A 16,035-nucleotide genomic window follows, 5' to 3' on the forward strand; every position below is an offset into this window, starting at 1 on the left:
GCTTTCGGTTGCTCTCTTAATGCGATCATTGGTGATGTGCAATCAAGTGCTCTCTGAGTTGAGGCGAGTGCACTTCACCGGGTCTCAGGGCACACACGCTCCAATCAAACTGCTGTGTTTCGCTCCGTCTGCAATAACACACCATTACTTTTCACCATTGCTGTGTAGCTGTCCACTCCTGATGGAAGACAGGAACCAGGGAGCAAACAAACAAGCACACAGAAACCAGAGCCGTTACTGAACCAGCGCAGAGGCTGCATCTTTGATTGACCTCATCAAAACTGTGAGGCCGTTGCACGATATCACTGGTGAAGCAATACACAGTGGCAGTGTCCTCTTTATATGTTTCACACTATTTATCCTGTGTGTGTGTGTAAGTGTATTAGTGGTGTCAAATTACATTTAAATCTATGAATTGTATGAGTTATAGTTAGTTGCAATTAATCACAAACTAATTATCAATTTTGTATCTGTTCAAAATGTTCAAGTCTGTAATACTTTTATTAACACAGGAGTGGACAATATATGACTGCTTTATGCAAATGTGTGTCAATTACCAACCCAAAACAATGACAAATATTGTCCAGAAACCTTCAAATGGTACTGCATTATTAGCATGAAAACAGACTGCAGCAGATGGGTATAATGATTAAATGATCTGCCAAATTAACATTGGTAATGAGTACTCACACAATGTAGTGTACTGTCCACCTTTACGCCAATACAAGGTTCACTAAAACATCAATAAAAAAAACTAAATGGTGGACCTCAAACAGGATTATACAAAATAAAACGAAAAGTAAAGATACTGAAGCATGCTTAAGCATGCATAAGTGTTTAAACTGTTGCTTCATTTTACTGGGTGGAGACCCCTGGAACCCCCTCAAGGACCCCTGGGACACGGACACGCACGCACGCACGCGCACACACACACACACACACACACACACACACACACACACACACACACACACACACACACACACACACACACACACACACACACACACACACACACACACACACACACACACACACACCGCATATACCATACAGTATATAATATAAACCTATACATAAACAGAGCCCTCTGTCCCTCAGCCCGCTAAGAAGAACAAAGCAGTGAATCAGTACACTATCTACCATAGCAGTGACCACACAAGTAGAAGGCCTCTTTCTATTAACTTTATCACATATTTATTCATGTGTGCAACAGAAGGTCAGCCCTTTGATGATCTTTTTTTTTTTTTTTGTTATCAATTATTTTTATTTTCCAAAACATGAAATTAGAGACATACACATGAATAGAACAAGAAAAAGTAAAACATTGATCAAAAGAAAAATGCAATTAACAGACAAACAACACAAACAATAGCAAAACAAGAAAAGGAAAAGAAAACCCACCCACCCCCTTTCCCCGGACCAACATGGAATGTACAATAGTGCATGCCTGTGCTAGGCTGTTACCACTATATAGTGATTTCTTGAATCATAGCCTTAAGCTTATCTGCAATGTCCGACCACATATTAATGTTTTCTTCTTTTGCTCCGTGTAACCTTGCTATCGACTGCTCTAAATATACTATATCTAGAAAGGTCAAGGCCCACTGGCGGAACGTTAACATATGAGGAGGTTTCCACCGCGTAGCTACCATCTTCTTCGCCGCCGTTAATCCAGCAAAGAAGATGCGCTTGCGTATATTGTTTAGTTGCAACTGTGAGACGTCATTTAATAAAAATAAAGAAGGAGAAGATATGATATTAATATTAAAAATAGTTGAAAGTTTGGAGGCAACCATATTCCAGAATGACGACACATTTGGGCATTCCCAAACCATGTGAAGGAAGGTACCAATACTATTTGAGGCGCAGAGAGTGCAGTTGGGATTATTCAAAATCCTCATAGCACATAGTCTGCGGGGAGTTAAATAAGTCCGATGAACAAAATTTAAATGAATTTGTTGATGGTCTGGATTTCTAGAAGATAGCCTAATGTTAGACCATACTGTGTCCCAACAAAAGTCAGGGTCCAAATTTGGTACATCATTCCTCCAAACAGTATCAACAGAAAGGGGCCCATAACTACAGTCTAATAAAAAACCATAGAGGGTGGAAACCAAACCTCTTGTTCTGTTACCATCACAGATCTTTGATGATCTTTTTGTAATTATTTTTATTAGCTCCCAGGAGAAATTCTAGCCCACCAACCAAATCAATAGCTACACCAGTTTCAGCCGGAGCATAAAAGGAAGGGCTCCCCAAAGAGATATCAGTTATTCTGCCAAAAGACATGTGCGCGTGCTGATCACATGTAACCAATGGCAACCTCGGACCCAGGCGAGAGCTCCTGTCACAGACAGAAGCTCCATAAAACATTAAACTGGAAACCCCAAGATACAGACCAACATTAAGCATTAAGCTGCACTGTGGTCTGGGCTCTAAAATGGAGGAGAGAGGACAGCACTAAACTCAGTACACAGACAGTACCAATAGCAGGGTGAATATACATTAATCTAAAAAGGGGGGGGGGGGGGGGGGGGGACTCAACAAAATCTCTGCTCAATTGAACTATTCATTAGCTCATTCATGTTGTCTGCTTTGTCTGGCACTCTCTATTCCAGTTGTTCTCAAAGACGTTCATTATGAAGGACCCCATACAAGATTTGTGTTGTTAAAAATATTTCAAAAATTCTCTCTTCATCGCAACGCGTTGTAGATCAGCCATTTCCAAATAGATAGATGAACAAATGTTGATGCTATAGTAAGTAATTTTGCTGGGGACCCCCTGTAACCCCCTCTAGGACCCCACTTTGAGAACCAATGCTCTATCTATCCAGTAGTGATCCATCTGATCCATCTCTCTCTCTCCCCGTCACCCAATATCTATCTCTGTCTCTTCACTTTGCTCCCTGTCCAGTTATGTCCCGTCTAAGCTGAGCGCAAGGGGGTGGGGGGGGACAAGGGTCATATCCGTCATGTCATCAAATGGGAAATGTGAGAGAGTGTCAGGGGGGAAACTGAGGGTGGTGATAGGAGGATGTTACTGGTACCCCTGCTCACGCCTCTGCGCTGCCTGGCTGGCTGGCTCGCCATGACACTCGCACACGCGGCTCGCTCGGCACCTAAGATTCATCTTCTTTACAGGGGGCTGTCAGTGGCGTCACAGCACAGCAGCTCCAACATACCTCTGCAATGTGCATGTGTGTGCACACGCGCACACACGCGCACACACACACACACACGCACGCACACGCACACACACACACACACACACACACACACACACACACACACACACACACACACACACACACACACACACACACACACACACACACACAGGAGGTGTCACCAAAGACAACCTGCTGTCTCTGCTGGAATCCAGCCTGGTCCCACCGCATATGGCCAGCTGATGCAGACTGGAATACTGTATACAGAGCTGCATTGCATTCTCATATAACAGAGAGACAGACAGAAGGACAGACAGGGGAGAGCTAGACAGAAGGAAAGAGGGAGACAGACAGGGAATGAGAGAGCGATAGAGCGTACAGGTGCAGAGCAGATTCCAGCTTCATCCTCAGACATAGCAAGGTTTCTCCACAGATGGAGAGCGAGCTAGCGAGCTCACATGCTGTGCTCAGTTCCACCTCAGCGCACTGCATACTGCTTCCCCCCCCCCCTTCTCACTGGTAAGATCTATACACTGAAAGCAAACACAAGAGCGCCTGGGTAACTCTAGGAGCTGCTCAGAACCTTTCACTGCAGCCATACTTGCTTCCAACAATTATCAGATTGAATTCCGCTCTGTGAGAATATTTCAGGCTGGGCTAACACGGCGGCATGTCTTATTGACTTTGTGTATTTTTCCCCTCTCCCTCGTGCAGTTAGAGCATATAAATAGATAACTGTGGGAAACGGCATATCAGATTCTGTTGCAAGATGGCTGATTCACATACCTTTCATTTCAAGCAATGCCCCCCTCAGTTCCTTTTTTCACCTCATTCTCCCTATCAGCATCTATCAACAGCAAGCTGATGCTATCTCTGTTCCAGGAGATGTCCTGTCAAAGCAGAACTGAGATTGCCGACTTGAAACAAGACAATAAAAGGGAGGTGTGTAGATGGGCTTTGGCTGAGTAGAGGTGGGTTGGCTTGATGAGGACACTTTGTTAGTGAGACAAGTGCAGTTCAAGTCCACAAAGTATATCACTACTTTTGTGTGCACTCATTTCCCAATACAGAAGCAAATTCTATATAGCCTAAACCCTTAACATATATATTTGAACCACTTTCAACCTGGCGTCGCTATTTGGGCAGGTCATTATAGGCATTTTAATTTTTTTTTTTTTTTTTTTAAAGATTCAAAATATTTTCAAAAATAGCAACTTAACCTCACAATATGTTGCGATGATTGTAGATCGAATATTCTCGCTATATAAAATACAGATGTGTGGCGTGTGTTGAGGTTTTGGTGCGCCTTGGGCACAAAAGCTTTGAAATCCACCAGTGAGAGGAATCCAGATATGTCTCTCTGCAGGACTGTCAGGCTACTGGCGGGGACACTGAACTGTGTGATGCAGATCAAATGATTTCCAATGCCCAGGTCACTCAAGCGTGCAGCTCACTCTCTATGCCCACCTTGCACAGCCTTCACAGCAACCTGTGCATATAGTCATGTCATGTGTCTGCCTGCCTCTGCAACATCTGAGCGAGAGTGTAAAAATATAATGGTCCGTTGTTACACTCTCAATGTTAAATTAACAGTGGATTTTGCTGTGTATTGATGGCCTCTGTTGCATCTTCTTGGCTTGTAAATAAAAAATAATAATAAAACAAGCCCAACATGGTTATAAATATCAGACTTGGCAACATTCATGTGACTTACGTTCCTCTCCTCTCTACTCTCAGTCTGCGGCCAGTCAGTCAGTCAGTCAGTCAGTCAGTCAGTCTGGCTATTAGTGGCTATGTTGCAATTGCATGCTAACTGTATAGCCTATAGACGGGTTTCTTGTTTACAAACATTGAGACTAAATGCACAGCTGACTGTATCATGTAATCAATTCCGTCCAATCCCCAAACCTGTTGTTTTGGGGAGCGCTGGTTTCATTGGCTAATTTTGGTACGGACCCTGCGCACGCATTCTAGTTTTAACGTGGACCAGAAACCCATCTATAGCCACTGGCACTGCAGACAAACCTCCATTCCAGTGTAAGATTGAAATTCATCTTGATGAGAAATGTACAAGCTAAGCTGTGGTCACCCTATGTGCAACAGCTTGTAACTCACAGAGCCAGTCAGCCAGAGGGTGAAGCTATCAAGCTGAAGCTAACGTTAGCACAGCAGCTTTTCATAAAGTGTGATGAGACCTCTAGGGAGAGCGGCCGGAGTTATGTTTCGTAGTACCTCCGTGTATGGCCGGAGTTATGTTTCGTAGTACCTCCGTGTATGGCCGGAGTTATGTTTCGTAGTACCTCTGTGTATGGCCGGAGTTATGTTTCGTAGTACCTCCGTGTATGGCCGGAGTTATGTTTCGTAGTACCTCCGTGTATGGCCGGAGTTATGTTTTTTTTTTTTTATAATTCGAATATTAATTTTTATGATCGAATATGCATTTTTCCCCATATTCGACGAATATCCGATATTCGAATATTAATTTGGCAGCCTTAGGCTACGGGCTTAAACACACACAGCTACCTACCTACATACGCAGCTGAACGCGATCTGCTGGCGCAAGTAATGATAAGCTGTGGGGGTGTGTGTGTATATATATATATATATATATATATATACACACACACACACGTATATATCTGTATACTAGTAAGACGCCTCAGGGCGACATGCGACCTCGAGGTCGTGCCAATTCTTGGCCATCTGGCCATTGATGTATATCGGACCAGTTACCCATATATGGAGATCCATGTACTGTAGTACATCCCTTTTATGCCCATACATGGAGATCCCTGTCTGAACCAGCCACACAGATATGGGTGTCTTTCTCCATATATGGGCATTCCCATATGAAGTCCTGTTAAATATGGCTTAATATTGATGACATCAGGGATCTCCATATATGGGTATAAAGGGGATTCTGTTAGAGTGGTTCCCATGACATCCCAACATACAATATCTTTTATGCCCATACATGGAGATCCCTATCTGAACCAGCCACACAGATATGGGCCATGTATTGGCCATCTGGCCTGTGATATATATCGATGACATCAGGGAACTTCATATATGGGCATATAAGGGATTCTGGGGAATACCCATATATGGACTTTTACACAGGTGATGTCACCTGTGATATCACCTGTGATGTCACATTGATGTGTCAAGGGAACCACAGTGTCAGGCGTGACCTTCAGAGATACACGGATATGTGGACAAGATGTACTGGACATCACAGTGACATCAGAGCATGATGTCAGAGCGGCAAACCATAGACAGTAAAAATGTGTACACGTCCGTCTACACACGGACAAGCTGTGACATTTCTCATGCATGGTAAACTGCGACCTTTGGTCGCAATTACACACACACACACACACACACACACACACACACACACACACACACACACACACACACACACACACACACACACACACACAGTATGCTAAACTGAGAATCAATACATAACTATATTATATACTTTAAGAGTCAAACTATCAGTCATACAACAACAATGAGGCTGTGCTTTGTGCAATACAGTACATGTAGAAGCAGTTACACTCAAAATTGTTTAGCCAATTCCCTAGTTTAAAGTGAGGGCTACTCGAAACAGCCCATACCACGGGGAGGAGAGGGCGGGGGCCAATGAAATGAATGGCAACGATTGATTCTCCCTCAAGCATTGTAATCTCTTTACTCCACCTGCATTGCTGATCTGCCCCAGCAAATTGAATAGGGAGAAATAAATAACTGCTTTATTGCTTTCGAAATGAGGGGGAAGGAAGGGGATGGAGGGGGAGGGAACAGAGGGGGGCCTTCAGGTGTCCATGATACACAGTGCTGAAAGATGAGTGGATAATTTGAGGTGCGCTGTGAGGCCTGACCTGTACTGAACACATTGCAATCTCCCTGCATGTCAAGTAGGGTATTCAGCACCTTCAGCCAGCCCACTGGCCCAGGGGCCAGCATGAGAATGTGTGGACCAAGACACACATCCAGTCCACATACCATCTGTATCATTGACTGAGGTAGCAGAGAAAGCTAATCAAATGGCCCTGGGAGTTCGCCGTTTGTGTTTTCCTAAGCTGAAGCATATAGGGCCTCAGGATGAGATTTATTAAATTCCTATTCCATGGGACACTTCATCTGGTCTGGCTTAAGGTGAGAAGGTCAGGGGTGCCGGCAGTAAGTGGATGAGGAACTCGTTCAATTTACCCAGGGCCATATATTTGTTCTAACACAAAAGCAATAGGCTTTGATGGTCCTTAATGTTGCCTACAGCCACCACTCCAAAATGTCATAACTCTACCACTGGCCGCATGTTACTTTTAGCCTCTGTGTGACTAATGTCTGTGAGTAGCTCTGCAGAAACATCATCATAATCCAAGAAGTGGAGCTGGAGAGTTCAAACGTTCAACGCTACGATTAAGGCTTTCCTCCAATCTGCGGCAATGGTTGTGACATTTGGCTCATGCCCTCCCCTTCACTGAGACTTCTACAACAAAGACAGGCTCACCAGCAGCACAATGTATAAATCAACTCACCCATGGCTATGGTGGCTGCTTTTACACAGCCCTGCAGTGCCTAGTACACAGCAGGGACACAAACAATCCAAGATACAGTATGCCAATGACAAGGCAACACACATTATGTACCTTATCATACCATAAGGGCAACATGAACAAAATCAAATATTATAATATGCTTGACCAAATAGCTCAAAATCGAATTTGTGGTGATTATTGTGACATAGTTGTGATATAGTTTTTCTTCTTCCTCTTGGATTAAAATCAGTTTCATATACAAAGCATTTTGGTGTAACAATTTAGCATCAGCAACACGTTGGCGCACGCGTGCATACACATGGACGCATGTGCAGTACATGCATGTGCACACCCACATACAGTGCACACACAAAAAAAACACCTTAAAAGACAGAATAAATTAAATAATGTCAGTTGTCCCACGATCTTCAACAATACTCTAAGTTAAAGTAGAATTTGGCTATGCGTGCCCGCGTACTATAACGTTGATTTCATGTGATTGCATTCCAGGGTGTTTTCAAAGAAGAGAGCACGGAGTGAGTGGGCCGTCACGTCTGGGTGATCCATGTACCTGGCTGGAGATGTAGATGGTGGAATGGGCCGTTTATTCACAGACTCCACCAGCACTCTGCGCTGCATTACTGCCGTGTGACGCCGCTGCTGCGTGTGACGGATATGCACTCAAGTGTCTTGGTCTGGGCTCTCCGTCTTCACACATGTCACAGTGAGCGACAGCTCATGCATTTTCATCAGCAGGTCTGAACTTATCTTTAAGACACTGGTGAGGCACTCAACTCGGCCACCACAGTCTCACAAACACTTCACGGTTAAGTATGACGTATTCATATGGTTTTTTGAATCACAGAAACAAAACAGCGGATGAAAAGAGCAAGGTGATAAATCTATTGCCACTGTAATCAAAAGACTGCTGAAATGCTATGAACAACTAACATGTACAGTATGTGGCTTAATGCGTGCATGTTATACACCGATAATAGAGCCTTCTGCATTTGCATTCCATGATATGCTATACATGCTTTCATAATCATTCATACAGTATAATCTGTATGTGTGTGAGAGCATTTGTATGTGCATGAGTGGTGCCTTGCCTTCTACATAGTGGTTATTTGTAAACCGATGCCTGTCACTCAACCTGAACATCTCTTCCCTATACATCTTTAGGTTGCCATGATGAGAGACAGCCAACCAGAGGCAATTGGATGCAGAGTAATTAAGGCGCTTTCCCAAACTACCACATATTACAGAAAAAACACAGATAACGTTCCCTATCTGCCATAGGATTTAAGAACCTACTGTAGTGCAGGATATAGTGCACCATGACTTCCCCCCATTTCTTCCACTGGTATGCTAGTCATCTTCTGGGGTGAGAACAACAACAGAGGAATCTATGTTTTATAGATTAATGATGTGGGTCGTGATTGTTGCCAGGACGTGTCACTGATCAATAACAGGCTTATTAGTCATCATCTAATTATCTGTGAACTATATAAGAGTAATTATATCAACATTCCCAGGCTGTCCTGAGCTTATAATCGCGTGTTTGGGAAACAAGGACACAGAGAAAAGATCAAGGATTAAGAGTGTGTCTGTGTGTGTGTGTGTGTGTGTGTGTGTGTGTGTGTGTGTGTGTGTGTGTGTGTGTGTTGCGACCCAGAGGGGCGAGCACAGGTGTGTTTTATGTAAGTACAGGTGTGTGAAACAGGTGAGGGCCCTGGCCTCCCTCTGCACCTTGCAGTGGTTCATGCTCAATAAATCATATCACCACTCGCCCCATCCCCACCGCCTCCACAGGCCTGCTTATAGGAGCCTCACAGGTGTACCACAACTCCACCTCTGTGTTTGAATTCCACCCCCATACACGTTACAAAGTGCATGTGAACTTGAGAGAGAAATCAGGGGGACCTACAGAAAATGAGAGATAAAAGAGCTGCATAGTGACAAAGACAGAGCAACCCTCTGAAACACAAAAATGCACAGAGAAATGAGAAAGGAGAAAGGAACAACTATCGTTGAACTTAACCCCAACACATTAAATATCTCCTTTTGCCTTTCAATCTCACATTCTCTCAGTCTTTTGTTTCTCTAGGCAAAAGCATCCAGGCATTAGAGTCTGTGTAAATGTCAGGGGTATGCTTGGCTGACGCTTAGCGGAGCGAAGGTAAAACAGGCAGAAGTGGTATTATCTCCTCTACGCTCTGTAATTCCTCGCAGCACAGTCAGCCATGTGCAGTGTACGATGCAGCTGACATTTTCTCATGCCATTTCTGCTGCGTGGGAATATAGCAACGGTATTAACCGATATTGTTGGAGAATCCCAGTGTCTGCTTCATCTGTCATTTCTGTGACCGTTGAGAATGCCTTTTCGTGACCACGAGGGAGCTCGCAGAGCTTCCACTGTGTTCTCCAAGCTGAAGGTGTGGAGTGATGCCTGTTGAAACGCGATCCACAGAGTAGCCAGGAAAGGCTGTTCAACTATCATAGGAGTTGACAGCCCCCCGTCACAAGTCAAACTGCATGCATGTAAGCGTGCACGCACACAGCTCACACAGTGGGACTATGAAGTATGAACAGTAATGCTACAAGCACTGCACTATACTCTTTATTCTCATCCCATAGTTCTTCTCACCACCTGATTCACTCGCTGTCCTTACTCGGCAATACATTTTTGATGTTAACCAAAGAGTAAACAGTGTTCTTAAGTGTGTGATGAGGATGTGTGCGAGTGGCCTTGGTGACAGTGATGAGAGTGCAGGAGACAGTGCTTCCTGCAGATCCCAGATGAAGGCTCATCATTAAGGCAGGCCCATCCAGCAAATGAACCTCAATTACAATAACGCTGCCTAAACGCTGCCAACTCAAGCAGAACAATCACATTTGGGTGCGACGGGCGAGACATTACAATGGCTCTTACACAATGACCTCAGCCTGCCTCATCATTCACGTACACTATTTTAATCTGGGCTTACTTTCCATTACAGGGCAATGCTTTAGACCTTTCTCATTCAATCACAACCATGAAGAGTACTGTTACTCTCCTGGGGTGTGGGGGCCTCAGCATTAACCACTTTCAACCAGGCGTCCCCATTTAGTTTGTATTCACAAAATTACACAAAATAAAACAAATAACACATATGTTTCACAATTATTTTAAATAGCAAGAATATTTTCAATATTCGTTGTAAGATTAAGTATAGGGCTTAAGTCAAAACTAAAGCCTTGTGTGCATTCTCTTTAAAGGAATAGATCAAATATTCTCTTAGTTGTCATGTTTCTCTCTTTCCCAAGATGTAGGCCTACATTACAGTCGTGCGCTTTCATGCACGCATTCGCACTTGCATTCCCTTGACTCTGCAGAGGGGGATGGACAGTGTACTCTTATCTGGGCCATGAGGGACTTCAGGTGCTCTCATAGACATACTGGAGTTGGGCCACATTTCACCACCTCTCAATGTGTCACCCCAAATAAATATGATGTCACCAGCCACAGGATCAGACACAAGTATGCAGGCGTTCCTCAGAATAGCACAGGGTCAAGAGTGCAGGTCCACTATGCTATGCATGTTCTATTCCAGCTTCAAAAGACTGGTCTAGGCTTGGAGATGACTCAACAGGGAAAAAGACAGCTGCTCACTGATAAATTCAAAGAAAAATAAATACCATCTAGTCTAGTCTAAACCAGTTTAATTCACCTTATGCGTACTTCCATCCTATAGTCAGATTATTCCCTCTTCCTGCCCGCCTAGTCTCGTTCTACCATTCTGTAGCATCCATCTCACCTTTTTATTTGCCTCTCCAACACACACACACACACACACACACACACACACACACACACACACACACACACACACACACACACACACACACACACACACACACACACACACACACAGTAGTATTAATCACAGCACACTAAACAGTGACTGACGCCATTCACAAGGCTTGGCTTTGTTGTCTATGGTGCCCAGTGAATACAACTCCAGACCTTTTTTGTCTGCCTAAGTGGACTCTTAGCAGAGGCTCCTCCCTCTCTAAGGACCCTCAGAAAGGCTGTTTGATAGGGAGTTCTGGTGGGGTGGAGGAGGAGCGAGGAAGAGGGGGAGGAAGGTGACAGGGAAATGATTGGGAGAAGAGATTCACTACTGCTCCCAGGGAGATGTGCTGCCCTCTTCCTCTAGTCATCCAGCCATTCCATCAGCAAGTGCTTAGCAACCAGCGGGTTCAGCTCAACAGAGTGTGGGACAATGAAAAGAGGAGGGTGACGCAGAGAGAGAGAGAGAAAGAGAGAGAGACCGATAAATAGAAGGAGAAATGGAGATTCAAATCTCTACAAGAAGGTAACCAGGCTTGTTGGAGCCGGGGGTCGTGACAACTGCTAAAACACAAGACAACCAAAGCAAAACCCCAGCTCTGATTTGTAAACCCTGGTTTATACTTGGTTGTGCACTTGTGTGATGCACCAAAAATCTCACCAATATTGTCATCATATATTTAACTTAAGACTAGGGATGGGACGATACGCAATATTATCGTTTATCATGATAAAAAACACTTGTTGAGATTTAATTTATCGCGATCTGTCATGCACTGGGATCAATTCACCTTTTATTTGCCGAGCTGCATATCCGGCACCATTTAACCCCTCTATAATTGATAAATAGATAGTACACAATACATAACAATATTCATAGACGTAGCATATGGCATGGCATGCATTATTTGAACAGAGGAAGAACGTTTTTCCAATTTACAAATAACTTAACAGATTGCGGCAATAAAATAATTTCAGCATAGATGGCTGAGTTATATCTGATCTACAAGCTCACAAGGCGTTGCAGTGCGATGCATTGTGAACTTGTAGATCAGCTCTTTTTTTGGGGTGCGCAACACCGGTGCGCAACAAAGTATAAATCATCCTAGAAGGTACAAAAGAAATAGCTGACAGGCATAGGAGGCCTGCAATGTCCTGCCTTCAACAACAGTAAAAAGGAGAGGCATACATTTATTTAAGCTGTGCAAATAACACAAAGCAAACAGTGTGAGTCATTGCTTATGATAAAGCAAGTGTGGAAATAATGTCCCATTATGTAACCGTTTGGAAGAATTATTCATAAAGGTTTGTAGTGTCCTATTTCCTCATTCCATTATTGTGATCGCTTCATTTTGAGTGAGTGCATGGATGTGTGTGTGTGTGTGTGTGTGTGTGTGTGTGTGTGTGTTACAAGGTGTGCCATCCCCTTCCAAACGGCATGATTCATATTTCAGGTCTGTGAATTGTAAAGGTCTATATGTCTTCCGTTCTGCCATCATCATCCACTGATGACAGATTGGACCAGTCCCTATCAGAATTTCTGTCACCTAGGCTACTCCAATTTTGTTGATTTATGCAAGTCATCACATTTACTCTGCAGTTGAGGCTGTTTTAATTCCCCCATTAAACCAGCTCACTTGTAGGCGAATGATTACCAGGAAGCCTTGTAAAATCGTAAAAGAAAAAAGGAAAAAAGTGCTGACTTAGCACTCCACATTATATTGGCTGACCAGGCCTGAGGCTCAGCTCTTGAATGTCCACTATATAAAGAAATTAAACAGTATCAATCTTATCTGCAGTCAACATCATTGTCATTGCAATACATATTAATCGATCAAATGTGAGGTAATGAACATGGGCACCATCATGGCTTAGGTTTATAACAGATTACAAAAAGGCAAAACCATTGCCCTGAAAAGCTAATTTCTACTGTAGAGACCTCTGTCAAAGCAGTAATGTTCACATCCCTTCATTCTCCACAGCCTATTTCAGAACCCTGTATACCTTTTTTTATTTGGGATGCCAGTATCCCGAATATAAAAAGGCATACACACACAGTGTTCCGAAATGAAATGGGCTAGATTTTCCACTTGTTTGGTTTCCAGTTGTTGTTTTTTGTGTGCTTTAATATATCTAGTTGTTGTTGTTTTTTTGTGTGCTTTAATATATCTAGTTGGTCTGCCTCTGGTCTGTTAATTGAAGGAAATTGATGTTTTATAAGAGATTAAGAGATTTGATATGACAATATGTAATGTATAGCAATGATGATGATGATGATGATGATGATGATGATGATGATGATGATGATACTAATAATAATAACAACAATAATGATTATTAATAGTATTACTAGCCTACTAATACTACTATTATTGCTGTCTCACAAGGAAGGGGTTTAAATCTTGGCCCAAGGGAGCTGTAGACAGTTTTATAAAACTTGAGGAACTTTCATAAAGTATCTAAATTCAGACATTATGACAACATGTTGACTACAATGCCATCTAAATGAATAAAATGTAGGCTATAGATTTCAATTAGGTCTATATAAAAAATAAAATAAAACACACAGCAGGTGTCAAAAGGAATGGACAAAATGGGCTTTCAGTTGCCCTGATGCTGTTCCACATCAAAGAGTTAACATTCTAACCTGTATTCTTACCCTTTCAATGGTAACTTAAGTTTAAAGTAGCTGCAATAAATAGTCTAATTTTAAAATAGAGAGAGAAAAAAACACATTGAGTCAACAAATAACTTTAAGACTTCAAGGCTAGCCTTGAAAAGCACCAGTTGAACAATTTGCGCTTGCGAGGAAGCAATCCCAAGTTAATTTACAACCACTACAGTTCTTCAGTCATAACTGAAAATGCAAGGAACATTTTTGAAAAAAGGTCACGAACGTTTTCACAAAATAAAGCCTTGGAAGGCAAGGCAAACCAATTAATAACTTACTGGCAGTGTCTGTGGACCACTGCACAACACAAGTAGCAACAAAATACAGCAGCATAGCCTAACCGTATTCTCTTGACAGGGAGCAGAACTGCAGAAGAGAAAGTTTTTAAACCAAACGAGTAAAATGAGTTCAACTTACCATCAACTTGAAAATACAATAATCCACCGACAAGGATGAACGCTAGCGGACCCATACTAGCATATTAATCCACGGCTGTTGCGCAAATCCTTGATTTGACAGGAGGAAATATGTCCAGATGACGGACAAATCTATCCCTTCTGTTCTGAGAGTTAGATATAGGTCCTAGTTACTGACAAATGCCAGTTTCAATGTCAAAGAATCGAGAGGATCCATCATTTTAGTACGCTACCCAGATCGAGAGAGAGACATCATCCACAAAACCCATCAGTTACTGGAGATATTTAGTAGCCTATTACCCCCGCTTGTCCCGGGGAGTTAATTCGCAATCATAGCCTATATTTTATTTCCAACCTGAGCTAAACTACAGATTAATTCGAAGTGAAGCACAAATGAGTTTACAAATTCAGTCAATGTCTGAAAAAGAAACATTTGCTTCCTTGCGCGTCTTCGGTTCCTTGAGACGTTTCTTTTGCACCTCTCAAATCTTCGCCGATGTCTCTCCACAGTTCAGCCCAGCGTGGTGGTGGTGGTTCAGCAAAGTCTAAAAATCCCCGAGAATCTCTTCTCAGAATTGGGTTTTTATGACAAAGTTATCACGTTCCCAGAAACTCCGGACGATTATCCTGGGCTAAACCACTGTTAAATGTACAGTCAAGGAGACGCACTGCAAGTCAGAGACATGATGATGATCCTCTCCCTGTTGGTTTCTACAGCACTGCCACTATGCGCCCATGTCTATGTGCGCTCCACTCCGCTCGGCTCAGCCGCAGCCCCGACTGACACCAAGCACTGAGAAGAAAACCAGCAGCGAGAGCAGAGCATGCGAGGATAGACGGCATGTATGGCAAAGAAGCGGCTCAACTGGGCTGGGCTGGGGGGTCTGAAACGGCCAAAGTTCTGAAGAAGTAGCCTAGACTGAAACCTTTGAATATAGGCAAGAAATTGTCGCTGTTTAGCTGTGTGCATGGCATGTGCCATTCATGATGGTATTGGAATCAATGGCAGCCTACACTGACACTGTTTCCAAAAAACAGTGGGTCGGAAGTCGGAACCCATTTGTGGGTCACGGACCATTTGTTATGGGTCACCACTCGAGTAAAAATCTGCATTAAAAACACATATTAAATAGCCTAATGTTAAATCTAAGAGATTCCATAAATAAATAATAATTAAGAAGTAGGCTATAGTGAACTGGCCCAAGCCTACATTTGTAGGCTGGTAGACCAACTTGGTATGTTGTTGTTGGTATGCACATGAATGCAAAGATGCAGATGACATTGTGAGTTGCAGCAGGTCAGCATTATTCGACATCAGAAATCATATTTCTGAATTGATCTCAGGTTGGCTATACTAGTCAATGTCTGATCGACAAGGAAGGCATTATATAGGCTTCTC

The 16,035-nt window shown here is 43.0% G+C and overlaps 1 protein-coding gene across 6 annotated transcripts in view; it reads right to left on the minus strand.

Moving 5' to 3' along the window:
- robo2 (roundabout, axon guidance receptor, homolog 2) overlaps positions 1-15,399 on the minus strand; it is a 226,244-nt gene extending 210,845 nt beyond the window's left edge. For all 6 annotated transcript variants that reach the window (XM_080732095.1, XM_080732099.1, XM_080732097.1 and 3 more), the window contains exon 1: positions 14,638-15,399. In XM_080732095.1, the coding sequence (XP_080588221.1) occupies positions 14,638-14,692 (55 nt within the window). In that variant the 5' untranslated portion in view covers positions 14,693-15,399. The remainder of the gene's footprint in view (positions 1-14,637) is intronic.
- Between the last annotated feature and the right edge of the window lie 636 nt (positions 15,400-16,035).

The sequence above is a fragment of the Nannobrachium achirus genome, assembly GCF_963921795.1.
Source record: "Nannobrachium achirus genome assembly, chromosome: 8".
NCBI classification, from domain to species: domain Eukaryota; kingdom Metazoa; phylum Chordata; class Actinopteri; order Myctophiformes; family Myctophidae; genus Nannobrachium; species Nannobrachium achirus.